We start from the raw sequence: 23,365 nt of genomic DNA, 5'->3' as shown, positions 1-23,365 counted from the left end.
GCTGGGATTGAGCCTGCAACCTGGGTCTGCGCCCCGACCAGGAATTGAACCATTACCTCCTGGCCCATAGTTTGACGCTCAACCACTGAGCCACACCAGCTGGGCCCTATACATCATTCTTGTTCTAAATCCCTTCTCAGTTGCCTCCCCCTCCTCCTAGTCAGGATGAAAACTCTCCACTCTCCGCCCATGCTATGCCCACGAAATCAAAGTATAGCACACAAGTTATGAGGAGTTCCTTTAAATTAATTTTAATTATTCAGGTCGGGATTGGAGGAGTTGAATTTTAAGCCGGGAGATTATAGATATGAACTAGAGGCAAATAACAACAACAAAACAAACAAACGAACAAACAAAAAAACTAGGAGTCATTAAATAAGTAGCTTCTTTTTAAAAATTCTTAAAGCATGTTATTTCTCACCTGTCGCTCTCTACCTGGTGCTGTGTGTATGGATACGTCTGTAGCATTCTTATTCTATGGCATGTCTCTCTCAGGATAGTACCTTGCGTACCACATGTGACTAGCATGCCCGGGAACGGTGCAGTGCGCAACCTCTACAGCTTACAGCGGCCCTGTATATACTAGGGCTGCCTGATGGAATTGGTATCCCCTCACCACATACCTAGGGAATGCTTTTAGCTGAATTACTTTGACGTGAAGTGGGCAACATCTCAAAGTGATATGGTGGGGGTGGGCATAGAGTCTGAACAAAGAGACCCACTTGGAGAAATAAGCAGGGGCCAGCGAGTGAAGGGCCTTCCTTGTAAACTTTGCAGAGAGTCCGGTGCTGGCTCTGAGGGCAACAGTGGGGCAGTGGTACGTTCTGTTTGCAGCTCAGATGGGTCACTCTGGCTGCAGCCTGGAGAGAGGCTCGGAGGAGAGGGGGTGCCAAAGGCAGGGAGTGTGTCCGCCAGGTTCACGGTCTCCATCACGAGCAGCTGGCACATCAAACACGAGCTGTCCTTGGGGAGTTTTGCATAGGCCAGGACCTGTTGGTCTGTTTCTTTCATGTCTGATTAAAAAGCTCAGGTGAAAACTTTAATGGGACATTTTGACCTCATTAAAAAAAAACAAGAAAAGTACATTTTTGAAATATAATAGCATAAAGCTCTGCCTCGTAGACAGATGTGTGTGCCATCTCTCACCTATCAGAAAGGGACTGGAATTTATAAAGGGACATTTTGTTTCCTAGCGACAAAGCCATTTCGATCCTAGGGATATTTACAAGCAGTGCTGAAAAGCCCTCTGCCCCTGACGGACTGGCCAGTTCCTGGGTCTCACAAATGTCAGCGGCCAGCCTGTTTTGGAGAGATTAGCTTTGGGGGAGTTGCCAGGGAGAAGTAGGAAAAGGACAGATGTTGTTTCATATGTATGAGAAGATGCATCAGAGACGAGGGTGAGTCAGGGCAGGCAGTAAACAACGGGAGCTGGGGAGGGTCTCGCTGCTGCTGTCACCATGGCTGTTAGGCCAGAGTCACCAGGCTCCCTCATCCCAGCCCTGTTGCCAGAGAGAGGAGAGAAGGGCCTGGGCGCCCTCCATGAGCCATCCCCAGGCAGGGTCCTAGCAGTAGTTGGATGCTATTTTTTTAAAAAAAACCAGTTTACAAAGAGCTTTCCTCTTGTCCCGAGAGGTTGATGTTAGTCAGTTTTGTGTGTGTGTGTGTGTGTGTGTGTGTGTGTGTGTGTGTGTGTGTTTGGGGGGAGTAATCTATTTAATCTTCTTAGCAGAGTGTTAGCATCCCCATTTTATGGGCAAGGGAACCGAGGACGGGGAGATTTAATAACTGGTCCCTGATGGTGCAGTTTTGGGGTGGCAGGACAAGAGGAGAGCCCAGATCTTTGCTCTAATCCAGAGCGCCACGCACAGCCCCAGAGCTGCTCTAGAGTCGTGCCCCACTGCACAGTCACTCAACAACTCCTTATGGATATCTGCGAGGTGTCAGGCAGTGTTCCGGGCTCTTGGGCTACCTCAGTGAACAAAAACAAAGCTCCCTGTTCTCGTGGAGCTTACCTCTGATCAGAAATCAATAATACACGTAATGAGTAACTGATTATTAAGTGTGTCGTAGGTGGTAAGTGCTATGGAAAGAAGTCATTCAGGATGTCGGGATCACTGGGACAGAGGGGAGCAGATTACAGTTGTAAACAGGGAGGTCGTGCAGTAGGGATCATATCAGGAAGGGTTGCGGGGGCTGAAGGGGAAAACACTGGAGGGGGCATGGGTGCTCACATGTGCTCACAAATGGTGGCTGTGATCATCCCACTTCCTCATTAGCCTGTCAGTGTCTTCCAGGAGCCCCCAGGCCAAGGCTGCGCCCCAAAGGGACAGGAAGCTCAAGTTACCGACAGGCTGGCCCAGAGCATGGTGACACGGATGGCCTCAGCTGGGTGTTGAGACCCAGAATCTGCTTTGTGTAATGTGTCCACGGCCAAACCAGTGGGGCAGGCCCTGTCGGGGTGACCAAGCACTGTCCCTCCTATTTTTGATCAAAATGGGAGCTGGAAACTCAGAGTAGAATAGCAAATGTTGAAAAAAGGGTGATGTAAGGCCAGGCTCCCCTATACTCCTTCAGACTGGGAGCCCCGGGGCTCCTGGCACCACGTTGCTAGGCAACCCCCAGACTGAGGACCATTAGCAGGGGCCGGCCTGCTTGAGGTCTGTTTGCTTTGGTTGCTGCTGGGTCTGGTGCCTGCTCTGGGGAAGAGGGAGCCTTGCTTGTGGGTAAAGCAAATGACTCGGTGAGGTGAAGGCCAAAGGCATCCTTAACCCTGAGTCTGCCTCAGCACCTACAATTCCACCTGAGAGTGATTTGTTCTTAAGACTGCGGTGTTAAACTTTTTGTGTGTGAAACTTTTGGTTTAAACAAAAAACAAGGTTGCTCCATGAAAAGAGGGGGGAAGCCTCACCTTCCTCACCCCAGCAAAGGGATTGGCTTTCTAAACTTCTGGCCTCAGGAACACAATTTGATAATCCTTGCATTAAAGTATTCCAGCCCCCTGTTAAAAAGTGAACAGCCTTTGGCTGGTAAAATAGTAAGCTATTTTTAAATTACTTTATGACAGAGTTTAATGTTTTTCTGTAGGAAGATGGGTAACAGACTCCTGAGATGCTCCAATGAAAACTGCAGACCCTTAGCCCAGAAAAATGCACATATCTAAAATTCTTTTTCCCCACATTCCTAAAATTCTGCATGGGGTTGTATGCAGGAAGTGGTCCAAGGCCTGTAGATTAGGAGCCCTGTTTTGTAGGAGACTGGTTTATGAGATAAATACTCAAGTCCTGAGGCTAAGAAGAGTGAGTTTTGAAAGAGGAGGGGACAGAAAAAGATCTAGAGGAGAACCAGAATCTTGGGGGCAGAGCCCGGGATTCTATATTTTTCACGTCATCTCCAGGCAGTTGTGATGATCCGACAGATGCAGGTTTAGGCACCAGAACTCTGTAGGGCTCAGGAGACCCTGCCACTGAGTAGGCAGTTCTAAAGAGGGTGGGAAGGAGGGTGGGAGAGAGGGAGAAGGCCTACTGTGCGCCTGGTGCTCCCCCCCCTCCCCACCTTCTAGAGAACAATGGTGCTGTGCCTTCCACCCTACCCTTCACAAGGGGACATAGCAAGGCCACGAGGCCCTGAGCCTCAACCAAAACCAAAACCTGCTGGGCATGCCAAAAGCAAAAACAAACAAACAAACAAACACAAAGAACAGGAGCCTGGGAAACCATCCAGCGAGGGCTGGGCCTAAGAGAAAGTCGCACTTTCAAATTCTGACACTTCTCCACGGTTTCCCATGTTCTGTGTTAAGTTAACTAGCTCATTCCTCCCTCCCAGCAAAGGGCCAGCCTCTCCTTGACAGACAGGCCTGTTGAATGGGACCTGCTCTTGTCCGAGGCACGTGCTTTCCAAGCAGAGGGTTTACAACTGAGTCAGCAAACACCTACTGACCCCACTGTACCAAGCTTGGGGCGCCTGCCTCCCTACCCTGCCCCCATCTTGACATTCTCCCCAAAGGATCTGATTTTCAGGGACAGTGAGGAGATGGGGACTAGCCAGCAGGGGAGGGGTGTGGGAGCAGGACACAACCTCCTCCAGACCCCAAGGCCTCTAGTCAGAATCCGGGTTTACTTAAGAACCTGTTTCTGAAGCAGCCCTGTCCCAGCCAAGACAAACCCAAGCCTTGCCGATGCCCTGCTTCCTTGGGTGGCGTGACTGCCGGCAGCAGTGGCTCGGAGGTTCTAAGACTCAGGGTGTGAGGCACCTGCTTGACTGTCTACTCTGCCTGGGGGTGGAGGTGGCAGGGGAGGGGCCCCTTCTCCCCAGAGACTGTGCAGTGATGCTCAGCCCTGTCAGAGCTTTACTCAAGTGTCCCATTTATCCAAACTGTACGGCTAAGATATGTGGATTTCATCCCATACAAATTTCACCTTAAGAAAACACAAAACCTTTAAGAAATAACTTCAACTGGGGAGGAGTGGGTGGAGGTGAATGAGCAAGAATGGCAGAAATTGGTAAGTACTGATGCTGGGTGATGGGTACATGGGGGCATTATATTCTGTTTGCTAAAAATATATATTTGGGAAAAAATAGAAATATATATATTTGAAATTTGACGTAATAAAACATTTTAAAAGAGACTTAGAAATGTTTGTTTTCTCTAGAAATCTCCCTTCTTGATCAAGAATCTTAAAGAAATTAATATTCTTTACTTAGTAATTCCATTTCCAGGAATCTTCCCAAAGGAAATAACTAGTGGTACTAGCTATTGTAGTGCTATGTAAAATAGTGAAAAACTGGACAAAAGTCAATGTCCAACAATAGAGAATGGTTAAAGAAACTATGGTGCCACCATTAAAGACATAGGAAAGTGCTTGTGACCTAAAATGTAAAAAAAAAAAAAAGGTCAGAATACATAACTACATACCATGTGATGTATTCATGTGCATGGAAAAGAATCTGGAAAGAAATACACTACATGTTACAGGTGGACTCGTGGCAGGTTTTCTTTTTCATTCTAGCCTGTACTGTCATCTTCTCTAGAATGAACTTGTATTACTTTGAAAATCATTTTTAAATCTGGGTGTGCGCCTGAACCGGTTTGGCTCAGTGGATAGAGTGTTGGCCTGCGGACTGAAAGGTCCCGGGTTCGACTCCGGTCAAGGACATGTATCTTGGTTGTGGACACATCCCCAGTAGGGAGTGTGCAGGAGGCAGCTGGTTGATGTTTCTCTCTCATTGATGTTTCTAACTCTCTGTCCTTCTCCCTTCCTCTCTGTAAAAAACCAATAATATATATTTTAAAATAAATAAATAAATCTGGGTGTGCCATTTTAAAGGGAGAATAGGTGGAAGGAAGAACAGATTTCCATGCAAGTATCAGCTGTGAAATAAGATACTGGGATTGGAAGAAATCTTAGAAATTAGAAATTGCCTAAGTCCAATTTTCCCATCTTACAGATGAGAAGATTGAGGCTCAGAGGAGTCAAATGACCAGTCAAGTGATCCACTTGAAGGTCACCTCCCCCAGGACCTTCCCCTGCCCCATCCTTCCCTCACTTCCCACCCACCTCAGGTCCCTACTCATGGCTGTGTCCTCAGCCCCTCATCCCATCTCCCACCTGCCCAGGGAGAGCATCTGACTAGCCTCCTGTGGGCATGTGCCCAGGCCTTGGCAGAGGAGCACTGCCCACCTCATTCGACAATTCCACCAAGACCGAATCATGTGGGTCTGAGTAAATTCTTCTTCCTCTGGGGCCAAAAGATTAGTGTTCCCTACAGATAGCTGAATATTTGGCAAGGCAGGTTCCAACTTTGGGGTTTTTTCCCTTCTTTCTCATGCTCCCCGGAGCATGGTGTGTGGCTGGGTGATTTAGGGGAGGGCAGATTAACTAAGGTGCCCGCCCCTCATCACCCTCCCCTTCTTTTTCTGATGAACAGGCAGTAGCCACTGCCTACTGTGCCCCATTTAAAATTGTGATCTGGATATTTTCATATCATTGTGCCGGGGGAGGGAGCAAGGACTTGTGCTTGACATACGTACTGAATATATCTGTGTGTCTCCTTTGTGAATCTGTGTATTATGCAGGGTGTACCCGTACAAAGACAGGTCACTGGGTAAACTGAGGCACTGCTGGGGAACTGACTTACAGAGTATAACTGAGGACTGCTGCCAGTTATGTCTCTGATTTAACTGTCTAAGCTTACGTCTTGCATGATGAGAGTGCAAAGTGTTCGGGTCTGAAATGGCTGCAGCACAGCCAGCCACCTTGGATGGTGTAAATATCCCCAAGTGACAGGAAGTAAATCAGCACATGTAGGAACCACCATTTTCCCAGCAAACCTCCCCCGAGTGGGTCTCATGAAAGGCCATGAAAAGAAATGGTCTTGGCCCGTGTGTCTCCAGAAGACCAAATGCAGTCAGAGTGGGCGGAGCTATCTGCTCGCACAGATTAGGTATTTTAGCGCCAATGCTCAGGCCTCAAGGAGAGCCTGGCTGCTGGCAGCCAGCCAGCACTGTCTTGTTTAATTTTTAGATTTGGCTGTTAAGTTTGACCCAGCGTGAGCCTGTGTTTGGTTCGAGGTATGAGGATGGAGGATTCCTGGTGGGAAGGCCTGGGTTCTGGCTCTGTGACCTTCCAGCCGTGTGACCTTGGACAAGACATCTCACCAGGTAGACAGTGTTTCCTGTCTGTACAAGGAAGGGAACAACCCTGCTCTGCTTGTCTGGTTGAAGGCAGACTGAAGAGCAAATGAGCCGCTGTTGCGGGAACTGTGAAAGCACTATGCTAATGACCGGCATGATCATGTTCACAGCCTGAATCCTCTCCGCCTGCTTCGCTCAGTTCTGTGTTGCATTTACATACCGTGGGTTTTACCCCTCATTCTTGCAGCAAAACCCTTTGGAACGCATCATTTTAGACCTGGAATTGACACATGTGGGATTGCCTGCCCTGTTTATCTGAGAGTCCTCTGAGCTAAGGAAAATACTGGAATTAGGAGGAAAAACAGACCCCGAGAGATATTAGCCAAAGGCACAAAGAACTGCCATCCTGGTGTTCTTTCTTCCCTAGATGACAGCAACGTCTAAGTGCAAAGCCGGAGACTCTCATCAGAAGTTAGCCTCACGGTCCCCCGAAATGCCCCTTGTCCTCTGCATCTGTTCCCTCCGGAGGAAAGTGCTGAGTTTGTGGGTGGCGGCGCCGAGTCCCACCAGGTACCACATCTGGTACCTATAAGTGGTGGGTGTACAATACATATTTGGTAAATATTTATAATAGAGGAAAATAAAAGAGGAGCTCTACAATTGTCCTCTTATCACCTTAAGTGTCTTAAACTACAGAAACACGTCTATCTTATTTCCACAAGTTGGGGATGCCACTGCTTCTCAGACACACCATTTGTTATGTACCACAGAGAATTAAAACATGGCGCGATGCTTCCTCGTCGTGTCAGTTATAAGCCACACATCTTGATTTCACTGATGTTACAATGGGAAAGAAATGGGCATTTTAGAAGAGATGAAATGCAGTAGGTAGGGCCACCTCTTTCAAAGGAGAAGCTTTCCCTTGTGGTCCTGATGCATTCTGAGATTAGCTGTCTCGTTTTCAGGCTCAGCTCCTTGGATTTATACATGTTATGCAACCATGCTTTCATATGGGTTGAAAGGCGACATTACCTCTATTTTTCTTATGGACACAATAACACGAAGTAGTTCTGTGCTTTAATATAGTTTTAGTGCAGATTGTAAAATACTTGTCAGAGCCAAAGTCAAACCAATTCTGCGCTCTATTATTTATGACAAGATTTAAAAGAATAAACATTCATTCTGTCTTCTCTCTCTCACGTAATGGTTTTTGTTGTCCTACTTAGTGGTTGATTTGGCTGTTCTGCTGTTGTTATTTAGCTTATTCTTAGTTCAAGTAAAGCAACTGAACTGTGAGTTTCCTACTGCACAGAGAAATCAGGCATGAACAGACCCACAGGATGAGAGCACATCACCTGCGTGGGCTAAATATGACGTTTTTAAAATGGAAGGTGGGAATTCATCGTCTTTCTGGGCAGAAGGGAGCCTGAGGAATACAGGGTAAAAGAAATACAGCTTCTGTGACAATCCTTTGGAAATTTTTAATGGATAGTCCTTGCTCATAAATTCTACAGTTTGGGGTAAGAAAAACTCCATCTGTTTCTAGTCTCTTCAGTAATATCAGGACATTACTTATACATAACGGCAAAGAGAGTCACCCCAAAGAAAAGAAAAAGAAAGGATTTCTAAAGGCTAGACCATGACTGGATGGAGAGGAGTGTTCTAAGTAATTATAGCTCCCATGATGCCTTGCTCCCCACCAGGGTCTCAGGGTGTTACTCTGTTGATGAGGGTCAGTAGCCCTGGTGCTGGGGAGGAAAAGGGTGAGAAGCTGGTACGGTTGGATCAGCACTAACATGATTTTTGCCCACTGTTCTCTCCCCTGCAGTCTGAGTACCACTACGAGTACACCGCATGTGACAGCACGAGTTCCAGGTGGCGGGTTGCTGTGCCGCACACCCCAGGCCTCTGCACCAGCCTCCCGGACCCCGTCAAGGGCACCGAGTGCTGTAAGCAGCCATCCCGCTCCAGGGCCACCTGTCTCAGCTTCAGCCTCTGCCCCACGCCTCCTGCCTTGCAAGCGAGGCCCTCCCTGACAGTGCAGCGGCCTTAAGGAATCAGATCTTTTTCCCACTTAGTCCCCATCCTCAACCCTTTTGAGATTTGGCGCAGAAATGTTATTTCACAGATGCAAACTGAGTATCTGAATTTGCTTTAAAAAATGTTTAAATCCCATTAGGGTATAAAGTGTAAGTAATTCCAGCTGTGTGCCATGCAGATACTTTTTTCAGTGTGCATACATTTTCCTTTTTGCCTGTGCATGCCTCCAATCTGCACTCACCAGCCACAATTGGTCATTAGAAAGATTGCAATTTGCTTTTGTCCTTGAAAAGGAAGCCAGAGAAGATGAATTTAAAACACACTGGGCATCACTTCAGGAAATAAGAACCTTCCCCGACTGGAGCTGACTGTGCAATCAGCCAGGCAATGGCTTGCCTGCAGCTCCTGTTCCCACCTCTGCGACCCTTAGAGCTTTTCTACAATCAGCTGCTCATTCTCCTGCACTGTTCTTTTTAGATATGCAAAGGGAGTAACAATACAAATCAGAGACTAGAATCGAGGAACACTTGAAAATTTGGAAAGGAAATTAAGGGCATTTAAATTCTAAAATAGGCTTAGCATAATGCCTGGTTCAGTAAGTGGGCAAATAAATACTTGTTAAATTAGAGAATGAATATTGCTAAGACCCGAGCAGAACGGAGGTGTGACTAATGGAAACAAATGAGCCGTCTTCTCTGAACTGGGCCAACTTTATCGAGCTCCTCCTATGTGCATATATCCATTCATTTGTCAGCAAAGCCTTTATGGAGAGCTCCTGTGTCAGTCACTGAGCCATCATCCCTGGAGGAGCTCAGGGCCTGGTGGCAGGCTCCCATCAATATGATGTGTTAATACGAGGTGAAAAAGGATGGGGGCTATGGATGCTTATTAGGGATCAGAACCACGTGAGCAAAAGTTTGGAGGTAGAAGAACACGTGGCCTGGGATGAAGACAACACAGGCAGCGTGAGGATGGGGCTGGGCTGGAGAAAGGTCTGCGTGGGAGAGAAGCTGGAAAGTTTGGCTGAGAGCTTAATTCTATAACCAAAGAGGGGCACCTGATCATTTTTTAATTAAGTCAATGTTTTAGAATGATACTTCTGACCACAAAATGAGCAGAAACGAGAAACAGGGCACAAATTAGGGGGACACTGAAGAGGGTGAGCTCACAGGTCATGAGAATCCCAACCGCATGGTCAGTGGAACCGGAAAGGAGACAGAGACTCAAGGGGAAACTCGAGGCTGGAGGGCCAGGTGCCCTTCAGAGGGGTCGGCGTGAGAGCCCATGGTGTCCTCTTCACTGGAGAGGTCTCGGAATGGCCACGGCTACTCCCTTACGAAACAAGATTGACAGGATAAGCCCAAATCCCTCAGCAAGGCAGGCTTCCACAGCCCAAGTCTTTTTCTTTCTTAAATCACAGCTTTACTAAGATATAACTTGCATGTCATAAAATTCACCTCAAAGTGTAAAGTTCACTTAGTTTTTGGAATATTCAGAGTTGCATAACCATCACCACTATTTAATCTCAGAACACTATCATCCCGAAAACAGACATCAAATCTACCAGCCATCTCTCCCCCAAGTCGCTGGCCCCACAAATTCACCATGTGTCTTTGTGGATTTGCCTGTCCGGACATTCCATGTTAATGGACTTGGACAAGACATGCATGGCTCTAACGCTTAGTGGGCCCAATGCCTAGACCTCCACCCTCTGCTCCTCCCTGTAGGATGCCCAGAACCTGCCCATTTCTCCTAGGGCAGCAGCGGCCTCACTACCCCACTCTTGTCCTTGCTTTGTGTTCCAGCCTTTTCTTGCAAAGCTGGGGAGTTTCTGGACATGAAGGACCAGTCCTGTAAGCCCTGCACTGAGGGCCGCTACTCCCTTGGCACAGGCATCCGGTTTGACGAGTGGGACGAGCTGCCCCATGGCTTTGCCAGCCACTCATCCAACGTGGAGATCAACGACAGCACCAATGAGTCCACCGAGAACTGCACTTTGTGAGTCACCCTCTCCCTGTCCTCTCCCACCCCTGTGCTCCCTCCTCCCTGTGCTGGGAAGGGGCTCAGGGAGCACCCCTCTTCTGCTCTGCAGGCGGGCAGGGAGGGTGGAGAGGAGGGAGCCCAGGCTGAGGGCTGAAGCAGGTGCCCACAGCACTGTCAGGTGGGACGTCCGTCCACCTTAGCCCATTCACGGACATAAGCTTCCTAGTGATGGACAAGCACTTGTGGCAGGAGAAAAACATGGGGAGATAGAGAGAGGTAGGTAAGATGACCACGGGTTCAAGGGCCCAGTCCATTTAAAACAAAATCCAATTGCATTTCCACCATGCAATTCTGGGTCAGCCAATAAACAGTCTCACGTTGATGGCAACACAATGTGTAAAGCCCTGGGCATCTTCCTAGCTTCGGTGCTAACTTCTAAAACTGGTCTGCCAACCCCCAGGTGTGGGGGGGATAGAGCAGGGCCAGAGCTTTGGTCTGTGGTGGCTTTCAAATCCTTTGAGACTCCAGTAACTGAAAAGTTCCCAGCTCAAAAGGAGATATATTTAGTAATCGAAAAGCTCAGCTCAGGGTGCTTGTAGAACTGGTGAGCTTTCCTTGTCAAAATCTTTGAATACGTAATGCCAGGGGTCGGAGTGAAATGATGTGCCTTATGTTGTTCAGCACCATGCTGGACGCTTTAATCCCCACGAGAACCTGTGAAATAGCATGACTGTCCCCATTTCACAGGCGAGGAACTGGAGACTCAGTGAGTGAGGTTCAGTGACTCGTCCTTTGTTACCCGGCTTACAGCTGGCGAGCCTGGAACTCACACCCAGTCCCAAGCTTTCTACTGCCCCGAGCTGCCACCTTCAAATGAGTCAGTGTGTGCGAGGCAACGTTGGAACCTAGGGAAGAAAGTGGGGGCGGTGCATGGATGTAAAAGACAATCGTCCACTGCTCTTTGTTAAATATTGGCCAAGAATACGGGAGAGAAGTACGTCCATGAAAGTCTCTTATGCCCAAGCAATCAAAAGGACAAAAAGGAGTTAATACCTGTATTACGCTTGGATTTCTAAAACGAGAGCAATGTCTCCCATTCTTATACTTTAACCTCAAGTACGCTTGTCGGAGCCAGGCAGCAGGCATTTCAGAGTCCAGTTTTAGAATTCAAACTGTGTGTCAAAATCATTAGCACGACAACATTGCCTCCAAGAGAAAGCTGGAGAGGATTAAAGCTGGAAGGAGAGGGAATGCAGGTTAAGACAACCAACGCCATCTGTGTCCTAACAGAGAACGTGACTGAGCCGACCCAGATGCCTCAGTTTCCTCATCCTAAAAATAGTATTCCTCTTATAGGGAGTGGTAAGAATTAAATGAGATGATAAGAGTAAGAATTTGGAGCAACGCCTGGCACTAGAAATCGGTGAAGACATGTTGTTCTGATTGAGTGTAAAGTGCTCTTCACCAGGGACAGCTCTGACAAACACCAGAATTGTGATGCATTTTGCAAATGTAACCCATTATGGCACCCTTTTAATTATTCATCCGACTTCAGCAGTTATTTATAGCTGATGCCAGGGAGCACATCAGCATTCAGTGTTGTCTCCTTTAACAGGAGCAATCAATACCATTAGGTTAGTGCGGGAATCTTGCAGGAGCTCAGCATAGGTGCTTTGGATATGCTTCCATGCGAGAATAACGCTAACTGTTGAAGAGCTGGAAGTGCCATGTTACTCTGACAAACATAGGAGGAAACCAGGGGACTAAACTGAGGTCCCCTTAATGGGACATTATTAGTCATTGGAGACATGAGCGGTTTCCAGCAAAACAGTGAAATAGTGGGGGCATAATGTGGGGCCACCTCTTATTGGTTCCTTGATCCAGAGGTCGTTCTTTTAAAAAATATGTATATAAATGTTTTATTGATTTCAAAGAGGAAGGGAGGGAGAGAGATAGAAACATCAATGATGAGAGAGAATAGTTGATTGGCTGCCTCCTACATGCCCCACATTAGGGATTGAGCCCGCAAGGCAGGCATGTGCCCTGACTGGGAATCGAACCGTGACCTCCTGGTTCACAGGTCGATGCTCAACCACTGAGCCACGCTGGCCAGGCTCAGACGTCATTCTTTACTGAGCATTTTCAGGTCTAAGCTTTCGCCTGTGAATCACAAATCAAGAATTCCCCCAGAGACCTAGAAGGTCACATGAAGCTGGTGGGCCGTGCCCCTGACAGTGAACTTGGCCCCTGTTTCAACCCATAGGTCCAAGTGGGTTCCCCTGGGCGACTACATCGCCTCCAACACGGACGAGTGCACGGCCACACTGAAGTATGCCGTCAACCTGAAGCAGTCGGGCACTGTCAGCTTCGAATACTACTACGCAGACTCCAACATCATCTTTGAGTTTTTTGTAAGCTGTTGGCCAAGGGGGAGGGTGGGCGGCAGAAACTCTCCGTGGCTCAGATGCACCTGCAGGAATCAAGCCCAGTCCTGCCTGGGAAGTCGCCACAGTTGTTATCCTCTGGAGAGAACTGTGGGCAAAAGGAGCTGAGGCTTCAAGAGGCGAGGGAATCTGAGGGGAGGAGGGGAGTCTGGGAATCCTGGGGGTGTCGCCCTGCTCAGACATGCACACCGCATGGAATGGCTTCTGAGTTACCGGTTATGTCTCTGCTGTCAGTGCCTGACGTTTTGTGTGTGTGACTAGCTCCTGCCCTCCTTCAAGGCTCGTATGTTCTGAGCTCTGTTCCTAAAGGAAATTGGCAACTCTTCTCCCACAAGAAGGGGCCTCTGGAAGGCTGCCACAGCGTGGGGGAAGGAACCCATTTCCTTAGAAGACTCTGATCCCAAACTCCTGCTGCCTCAGGTCCAGAATGACCAGTGCCAGCCCAATGCGGATGACTCCCGGTGGATGAGGACCACAGAGAAAGGATGGGAATTCCACAATGTGAGCATGAAGCCAGCCTTCCTGCCGCCTCTGCTGGAGACGCAGCTGTTCCTAGGAATCCCGGAAAAGGGACCAAGGGCCTTTCCTCCGAGGAGTGCCTCCTCCCAGCCCAGGCCTCCGCCCCTCCTTCCCCAGAGCACAGGGGTCTGACATGATGAGGATGCTGCAGTTTCTCTCCCAATGAGTTGACGAAATATGGGTGTGGGCTGTCTTGCTGCACCAGTGGCTTGACCCCAAGGATCAGCAGCCTTTTTAAAGGCCAGGTCTTCTGGGGACAGGAGATGGATAAGTAGAATCAGAGAAGAAGGAGGACTTCCATTCACCCTACTGTCAGATCCACCCTACCGTCAGATCCCTTCACCAGTCTCGCTGCAGAGTTGCTCATGGTGTATGTGACTGAGGGTGGGAGATGGTTGTAGAGGAAGCTGAGAAGACAGAGGAGGAAGGCCAAGACAAGAGCAAGTGCAAAGCTGAGGAAGTGAGGGGGAGTATCAGAATAGGCACTGGTAAGAGGAGGGGTCCCAGCAAGAGGCTGCACTAACTCCTGTCTGTGTTTGTAGGTAAAGCTAAATCGAGGCAATAACGTCCTCTATTGGAGAACCACAGCCTTCTCAGTGTGGTCCAAAGTCTCCAAGCCGGTGCTGGTGAGAAACATCGTCATCACAGGTATGGAGAGGGGGCGGGGTCTGGGTCTGCTGCTGGGTTTTCAGCCTTGTGACTCTGTAGGAGGAGAGTGGGGGCCAGTCCCCAGGGGGCTCAGTCTCTAGGCACAAGTGTTGCTTTTCTATGTTCTTCCTTCCCAGGGGTGGCCTACACTTCGGAATGCTTCCCCTGCAAACCCGGCACATATGCAGACAAGCAGGGCTCCTCTTTCTGCAAACTTTGTCCAGAAAATTCTTATTCAAACAAGGAAGAAACTTCTTGCCACCAGTGTGACGCCGACAAATACTCAGGTGATGTTTCTGAGGGCAGGAAGGGTTTGGAGGGCGATACCAAGCACAGGGAGAAACAGGCTGTGGAGCCATTCTTCTGGTCAAGTCCAGACCGGTCCATTCTTAAACCCTTGCTTTCTGGACACTGGAAGAACCTTGCCAACCCACATCCTACCAATTGCTCCGGAAATAAAAATGAAATCATTTAATAGGTATTCATTGAGCTTCTCCTATCTGCCAGGGCCTATTCTAGGTGCTTGGAATATATTGGGGAACAAAATAGACAAAGTGCCCTGTCTTCATGGAATTTACATGCTGGAGGGGATAAGACAGACAATAAACAACAACTATAATAAGTAAACAATAAATATATAAAAGTTTAATTTGTATGTTAGTAAGAAGTACATGGCATGGCATGGCCAGTGTGGCTCAGTGGTTGAACGTCAACTTATGAACCAGAGGGCCCCGGCTCAGGCACTCCAGTAGTTGGCAAGGGGGCCAATCTCCAAGACAGGTTCTGAAAAAACTAGTAGTGAGAGAGAGAGTCCCTTTTCTGCCTCTGCAAACACAACTAGTTATTTCATTTTTTCTTTCTCACACAGAACCATACACAAACCCAGCTCAAGGCGCTCTATCAAGCAGACCCCGAATCCCTACACAGACACATCAGCCTTAACATAGGTGTTACAGTATGTGTTGGCTCAGCCAAGACCCGCCACTGACTTGTGAACTGCTTATTTTTACACTATTTTTAAAACAAAAATCCTGTTTCTGTCCACGTATCTTGCCAGAGGAGTATAGATTTCAGCAAGAACAGGAATGTTCAGATCTTGCGGGAAGTTTTTATCTATACATCTAAATTCCTGTTCTTCCACTCGACTTTCTTATTCCTCGTCCCTGCTCGGTCAATGGCAGCCTTTGTTAGTCTAAGTCTCCAGCTCTTTCCAGCCCAGCTGCTGTACAAGGGTGTGAATGGCAAGTGGTTCTAAAAAACTACCTACGAGTATTTTGATCAACTCCATGTAAAGCGATTTGTATCCAGAGAGCTGTTATGAAGTGGTAGGTTGGGAGTCTGAATTCTTGGAGTCTATTCTCCTTCTGCCACCGATTTCCCATTCCACCCCTTTGGCTGGGGAGTGAGTTTTTACTACGAAGAACAAGGTCAGCTTGTTGGCCACCTACCAGCTAGGGGTACAAAGAGGGTTACAGTTCTTTGGGACTTGACTCCTCCAGAATACAGGGTCAACGGGAAGCTGGGAAGCTGCTGAGAGAGTCTGATGAGAGTCTGTGATGGAGTGCACATGAAGGAAGTGACCGAAGACCCTGGGAACCTTTAGTCACCCATTTACAAATACGTCCTGGGTGTCTGGTAGGTGCCAGGGCTTGAGCTTGGTGCTAGGGTTAGAGCTGGTGCCTGCCTTCCAGCTTATGTTGAAAAGGGGAAACGTGTTTATGGAAACATCTAAGTGTAGTGACTTCATGGAGTCGGAGGTGCTGGGATAGGAGCGCTGAGTGTAGGGTGCAGTGGAGGTGAAGAAGGGAAGCGGTCATTCCTCTCTAGGGAGAGAGGAAAGGCTTCGCTAGCTGTGGTCTTGAGAGATGAACTGAGTCTTGAAAGACAAGTTGGTGATTTGATGGGGGCGGGAAGTTCTGGAAGAAGTGTGAGCCAAAGCCAGAAGGCTCAGGGAACTTGGAGTAACTAGCATGGCTGGAGCTTACTTGGAGAGATGGGCAGGGAACAGATTATGGACTGTCCTTCTGTGCCACTGCTCAAAAGTTGAGATTTGATCCTTTCAGCAGTGGGGCCACTAAAAAGTTTTAAGCTGGGGACATGGCCTGGCTTGTGCTTTTGAAAGACCACTCTGGCTGCCATTTGGAAAATGGGTGAGGAAAGGAGATTTTACAACAGGTCCAGGTATCCAGGACCTAGACTAAGGCAGAGCCACTGGGGGAGGAGATGTTAAGCACAAAAGCTTGACTGAAAGAAAGCATTTTCCTCATTGATACCTAAAACTTGATCATTAGGATTAATTCCTTGTGTTACATTTAATAGTTAGGGATTCATTTCCTAAGAGAACAGCCTGGGATTTAAGAGCCTGGACCCCAGAACTAAAGTACTACGGTTCAAATCTCTAGTCTACCATTTATTAGCTTCGCCACCTTGGGCAAGTTATCTGTCTGTGCCTCAGTTTCATCATCTATAAAATGGAATGACAATGATCATATCTACCTCATAGTGTTACTGTATGGATTAAGTAATACAGGTGAAGGATTCAGAACAGTGCCTGGCATGTAGTGAGCACTTACTTTATTAATTCATTACGTTAAGGCCTGTCCCAGTAGTCCTCTGCTAATATAAAAATGCTATTGGCATAGATTGCAATAATAATATGACACTTATATGGTACTTTACAAATTATAAAATATTATCTCATTTATCACTCATAGCATAGTACAAGAGTGACTTCCCCATTTACAAACAAATAAAGAACAGCTCAGAGAGGCTCAGAGATTTGCCCAGAGTCTGAGGTGGTATGTGAGCCTGGCCTGTTTTCTTTTGCTAAAGTGTATCAGAATGAGAACACTATTCTCCTGAGGCAGGGGGAAGACACTGAGAGGAAGAGGAAGGTACAAAAAGAGGAGTTGGAGCCCCCAAGATAGACTTTATTTCCTTACAGTTTTGGCCAGGCCGATCCTACAGGAATTACGTTTCATTTTCTCAAACATCTAGGCCGATCTTTCAAATTTGACTAGTACCCAACTTAAACACCATGATGAAACCTGAGCCAGGAGAGTGAGGTCTGTCGCAGCATTTGGGTTAATCATTTATTAACACCACCTTAGCAGTTGTCCATGTGTAAACAGCTGGACTATTTTTGCTGATACCTGGAGCTAGCATGTCAGGCTGAGCAAATATTTGACAAGCAGAGAAAGGCCCTAGTGTGGAATGCACTTTCTTTTCCTTTTCATTTTTTAAATATATATATATATTTTATATATTTGATTTTAGAGAGGAAAGAAGAAGGAGAAAGAGATAGAAACATTAATGATGAGAGAAAATCATTGATCGGTTGCCTGCTGCACGTCCCCCACTGGGGATTGAGCCTGCATCATGGGCATGTGCCCTGACCGGGACTCAAACTGTGATCTCCTGGTTCATAGGTTGACACTCATCCACTGAGCCACACCAGCCGAGCTGGAATGCACTTTCTAACAGGTAGCTTGCAATTTGCTAAACCCAATACATAAGGGTCCTGGGAATTGGTGTGTTTTCAGTATCTCCCCCCAAATTTCTCCTGGCAAGTCGGTCAAAAATAGGAGTCCCTGATCCCTCTGTGCTGAATTAGGCCTTCTGCTTGTTAACCAAATAAACGAGCTAAGAAGGCCCCAGATGTTTCTCAGCCAGTAGTTCCCTCTTGCCCAAGCTAATAAGACAGGGACAGAAGAGGCGTGGAGGTGCGTGGTTGTGGGAACTCCCTGGTGCAGGCCAACAAGACGACAATTGGGAAATTTTCTGATCTAGGAACTCATTTGGTGTCTTGGGAAGAAGAAGAGCTCAATTGAGAAATAAGCTCTTAACTGGAAGGGAGAGAGAGAGACTTTTAATCCTTATTAAAAACCCATGACAGTTACCAAATAAAATAACCCCTACAATCCCAGGTAATAAGAGTTACCAGCATTTAGTGAGTCCCTCCTTACAATGTGCCAGGTGTGCTGGCTCCTGCCAAGTAGATATTATTATTCCTGTTCTACATATGAGAGCACTCAGGCTCAGGGAGGTCAGGTAACTTGCCTGACGACGTGACACAGCTACGAAATGACGACGCGGGATCCAGACCCAGACCCAGACCTGTCTGATGAGTTAGTAGCTCATTCCACTCCACCACACTGCCTGTCAGGCAACAGAGAGGAAGGCAGTCTCGCGTGATCACATGCTCGCCTGCAGGACACTGCAGTCATATTAGAAATAGCGGTGACAGCAGTGGTACTAGTGTACACTCACATTCTATAAAGCAGTGATTTTTATTCTGGAGAAAATGAATTTCTTGGAAATTTAATGCATGGGGTGTGTGTAATTTTGAATAGAGAAAACAGTTCTCTTTTTCAAATTCTCAAAAGGGTGCATCATTTTAAAAGGTGAGATCCCTTGCTTTAAAGAGGGATTCACTGAAGCAGTTCTTGATATGCAGGGGTTCAGAGGGTTAAAGCAGAACTAACAGGCACATGAGGAGAACACACAAGAGGAGAATAAAGGAAATGATAGCTGACATTTTTCATCAGGTGCAGAGAATGCTGGGTGCTGTGGGGGGAGGTTGTGCAGAAAGAAAATATGAAGAGAAAATTCAGAGAAAGAATTAGAATAAGAGCATGAAGGCACTGTCTTAAGCTTTTCTGTTCCCCTCAGGAGGAGAAACTGCACCCAGTCAGGATTCTGACCTGGAAGATGGCGGGTTTCAGGGAATGTGGTTGGTGGTGGTTAACCTGTGAGATGCTCTTTCTAGCTACCCACCCTCACTGCGGGTCCTCCGGCCAGTCCACTTCACGCGCTGCCCTCCAGCGTGGCTGTGGCTTCTCCCCACACCAGGGACGGTGCACAGGGGCTTCTGAGCAGGGCCTCAGGGACTGTGACTTCTGCCACTGAGGCCGCGGGCAGGGCTGGTGTGCAGGCTTTTCTACTTTCCGCAGTATCTGTGCTGTGCTGGACCCTGGGGTCTTGGGGCCACAGGTCATGAGCAAGCGGTCAAGAGCTCTGCTTTCCTATGTAACCCGAGTATTTGTCCTCGCGTTTGCCGTTTAGAAAAAGGATCCTCTTCCTGCAAAATGCGTCCAGCCTGCACCGACAAAGATTACTTCTACACGCACACGGCCTGCGATGCCAACGGAGAGGTGGGCAGCACGGTCTCGGGGCCCCTCTTCCCGCTCCCTGGGCTTTACCACATTCGGAGTTCCAGCGGCCACTGAAGCTGCACCAGAGAAAACCCCAGAGGCCTCAGAGTGACTCGGGGGCCCGAGCGGAGGGTCTGTCTTGGATCAGACCCTCTGGATGCACTGTCTGCCGCTCTAAAGCAGAGCCTCCCGAGTCGGGGAAGCTGCATTCACTGAGCGTGTGCTTGGCTGTCAGCATGCACATGTTTGCTGGCTGGCTGAGTTCTGCCTGTTAAGCACAGGATAAAGGCTGGTCCTAGCAGCGACTGCTTTTCAGTCATCTCTCATTCCCCGCCCCCGCCCCGCCCTCATGTTTGCAGCATCATCTCCTACCCCAGCAGCAAGCGGGAATGGCGTGTATCTTATCAGTGCGCCTCAGACTCAGTTCTGCAGCATCTGGTGTTCCATCGGATCTTGTAAAAATTGACATTTTCTTGGCCTCAGCTGACTCCCTGATTTCATGAGGACAGTCCTGCTCCTCTTCTCTCTGGGCACATCATGTGGCTGAATGTGCCCGTCTTTGCTCCCTCCTGCCCCACTCTCCCCTCCCGCTTGGGCCAAGGCCTTCTCGATCTGTAGGGTGCTGCTTCTCTTGTCCACTGGCCTCTTGCCTCCCCACCCCCAGCTTTATTGCGGCGTCACTGACATGTAAGACTGTGTGAGTTGAAGGTGTGCAGCATGTTGATCTGATACCCTCACATTCTGCAAAACGATGAGCATCAGAGCATTGGCTAACATCTCCATCACATCACATTATTACCATTTCTTTTTTTCATGGTGAGAACATTTAAGATCTACACTCCTAGCAACTCTCAAGTATATGATCCGTTATTACGAACTGTAATCACCATACTGTGCACTACATCCCCAGAGCATAATGGCCTTATCACTGGAAGTTTGTAGCCTTTGGCCAACATAGGCTTGATCAAAGCCTTGATGTCCCAGAACACAGTGTCCATACCCCCATGTGGATGGTTATTATGTGACTGTTGCCCTGTCTCTCTCACCATCTCTGAGTCTCCAGGTCTGACATATAGATGTTACTAGTTTTCTGAATAAATGCAAAAGCAAAGACAGCACCCAAGAGACAAATTGGGAATTCCATCCATGCCTTTCTGTGCTCTGGGATTTACCAGCTGCTTTTCCTGTGATTCTTCATTGGAATCCGAGCTTTCTCTGAAGACAACTGGTCCCCCCACCCCATGTCACACAAGTCGTCATTAGGTATATCCCCTTTCCCCCAGTCAGCATGCATTCAAATGCATTTATTGAGCACAAGCATGTGCCAGGCGCTGGGCTAGGTGCTTGGGATACATCAGTGACCAAGATAAAGATCCTCGCCCTGGTGGAGTTTTCACTATAGCCCAGAATCTCCCTGTCCTCAAAGTCAACTTTCCTAAAGATGTGCTAAGCTGCGCACAGGCTGAGCCGTTCTTGATCCATTTCTGCAGACGCAGCTCATGTACAAATGGGCCCAGCCGAAAATCTGTAACGAGGATCTCGAGGGGGCGGTGAAGCTGCCCGCCTCTGGCGTGAAGACCCGCTGCCCGCCATGCAACCCAGGCTTCTACAAAACCGACAACAGCACCTGCGAGCCCTGCCCTTATGGCTCTTACTCCAACGGCTCTGGTAACCCCCCTTTACTGCCTGGTCCCTGCATCTCATCCATTTCCACAGCACCCACAGGGTGGTCAGCTGTCCTTCCGAGGGAGGCAGTGAGGGCTGGGACACCCCCGAGGACTAAGTTCAGGAGACGAGCAGTCAGGGTGGGCTTTGTCTGTAGGTCACAGTGACACTTGAGAATGAACTGCCTGCTCTTCTCATTCCAACTGCCACTGTGACTCCGGCCTGCAGGGGCCCCATCCTCCCCCCAGAGGCTCCCAGCTGGTGGCAGGGATGCTAACCGGAGGTCTGGGAGCTGGGGTGGCCAGCTGGACACATATGGACCTGTCAACCATGCTGCAGAGAGGAGTTGGGGGAATTTGTTACCTATTCATGTGAATGCATGTACTGCTCCTAATGTGACAAATAACATGAACTGTATGGATCAGACCAGAAGATACATCTACGTTTGGAAAAGAAAAATTAGGTGGGCGAGGAGGCTAGCTGGGACTTGGGAATGAAGGGTCAGTATGTGCAGCTTGAGCCTGTTAAATACATTGCCAGAATGCTTTGGGTCAACTTCATATCACTGTGCAGCAGTACTCAGCATTCCCTTGATTGGCTGCCCACGACGGTTGCCACTTGTCTGTGTGACAGCAGTCCCGGTCAGGGTGGCTGCAGCCTTCTTGCTGAATGCATGGATCTGTGGTCCCCCTAGGTTGTAGCCACTGCCCAGCTGGCACTGAGCCTGTCGTGGGATTCGAATACAAATGGTGGAACACACTGCCCACGAACATGGAAACGACTGTTCTCAGTGGGACCAACTTTGAGTACAAGGGCATGACAGGTAAGGGCCTCTCCCCTTGCCACGCACTCTCGGCTCCCTGCACACCCACGGGGGCTCTTCCTACGTCATATATTTTCATACTCATGATGTCTAGGGGGAAATGAGCTAACCAGGCCACACATTCCCTGGAAAGTTCCACTCCTCATGGGCATGTATTCTGCCAAATCTTGTTTCAGAGACACAAACTGAACTAGAAACAGCATGCACGTGCCCCAAAGGTCTTGCTCTGAGAGCTTCAGAGTCTTTGACCAAAGTAGTGGGACAGGTGTAACATGGTTGTGTCCAGCAGTGGTTCCAGAGTGTCATCTGGGCGCATGCGTGCCCTGCACCCAACACCACTGGGGCGTTAACTCTCTGCTCTCCTTCCAGGCTGGGAGGTGGCCGGGGATTACATTTACACGGCGGCTGGAGCCTCGGACAATGACTTCATGATCCTCACTCTGGTTGTGCCAGGATTTAGGTGAGGAATGCAAAACTAAGGGGAAGCCAGCGCCATCTTGGCCATATCCATGTCCCACATACCTTGGAATGCAGTAGGGAGAGGGCTCTGCATGCTGAAGCAGCAGTTCAGACAGACAGAGCACGGCAATGGTCTGACAGTGTGAACCTGACCCTGACCCAGGGTCTTAGTCGCTGCCCATGCTAATCTACCTACCACTCTCCTGTCCCATCTAGCTCCTTCCATTCACTGGCCACATGCTACTTAAAGCCTTCCTCCTCACAGCATCAGATACAATTAAAAAAAAACACACACACCTTTTTAATAGGACCAGAAGTGCCCATAGATAGTTCATTGTTATTTGGGGCAAGAAGACTGGGAGGGATTGTTCTTATCATATTTATCCACTTATTCAAGAAGACCTAGGACAAAAAGCAATTTGTTTGCCATTAAAAAATACTACAGGCAGTGTGGTACTATGGAAAGAGCACTAGACTGTAAGACAGGGCACTTGAATGTTGCCACCTACTGGCTTTGTGAACTTGGGAGCCATCGTGCCCCTATAGGCATTAGGCCCCTGGTCTGTAAAACCAGGGATTGACAGTGTGAATTTGGACTAACTCAGGCTGAGATAACTCTTCAGTCCACTTGTTAGCACAACTGTGAGCTTGGGCCTGCAGGTCCTCAGAATTCAAGCAAATGGCCAAAGCCGGGAAAAGGCCCTAAGTGGATTTCCAAAGCCAAAGTGAACTCTTGTGCACTTGAAAGATGAGGGGGGACCAGTGACTGGGCTTCCTGACTGCCAGGCTGGCCTCTCCATTCCCTCCTCCAAGCTCCCTCCTTTCCATCCCTGGACGGTGCTCGGTCCACGGTGGTGGCTTGGAAGATGTTCGTTTCCCTTCCCTTAATTTATGTTACACAGGGCTGAGCAGATAAAGCCCATGTTTGAGAGATAAGAAAACTCTTTAGGCTTTTATGGGGGCTTTTACGTCTCAATTTGCAAATCTGATCACCATAGTA

The 23,365-nt window shown here is 48.4% G+C and overlaps 2 protein-coding genes across 9 annotated transcripts in view; one reads left to right on the top strand and one right to left on the bottom strand.

The window, feature by feature from the left end:
• ELAPOR1 (endosome-lysosome associated apoptosis and autophagy regulator 1) overlaps positions 1–23,365 on the top strand; it is a 44,217-nt gene that overhangs the window by 8,328 nt on the left and 12,524 nt on the right. For all 6 annotated transcript variants that reach the window (XM_059673838.1, XM_059673842.1, XM_059673843.1 and 3 more), the window contains exons 2-11: positions 8,460–8,580; positions 10,477–10,669; positions 12,918–13,065; positions 13,519–13,599; positions 14,160–14,265; positions 14,403–14,552; positions 19,330–19,418; positions 20,909–21,086; positions 21,778–21,906; positions 22,276–22,366. In XM_059673838.1, the coding sequence (XP_059529821.1) occupies positions 8,460–8,580; positions 10,477–10,669; positions 12,918–13,065; positions 13,519–13,599; positions 14,160–14,265; positions 14,403–14,552; positions 19,330–19,418; positions 20,909–21,086; positions 21,778–21,906; positions 22,276–22,366 (1,286 nt within the window). The remainder of the gene's footprint in view (positions 1–8,459; positions 8,581–10,476; positions 10,670–12,917; positions 13,066–13,518; positions 13,600–14,159; positions 14,266–14,402; positions 14,553–19,329; positions 19,419–20,908; positions 21,087–21,777; positions 21,907–22,275; positions 22,367–23,365) is intronic.
• The window catches only part of CFAP276 (cilia and flagella associated protein 276), a 45,243-nt gene that overhangs the window by 16,795 nt on the left and 5,083 nt on the right, over positions 1–23,365 (bottom strand). The gene's annotated exons all lie outside the window — the stretch shown is intronic.

This window comes from Myotis daubentonii, chromosome 18, assembly GCF_963259705.1.
Source record: "Myotis daubentonii chromosome 18, mMyoDau2.1, whole genome shotgun sequence".
In the NCBI taxonomy this organism is placed as follows: Eukaryota; Metazoa; Chordata; class Mammalia; order Chiroptera; family Vespertilionidae; genus Myotis; species Myotis daubentonii.
Note: the sequence above shows the minus strand (reverse complement) of the source record. Positions and strands in the feature narration are given on the sequence as shown.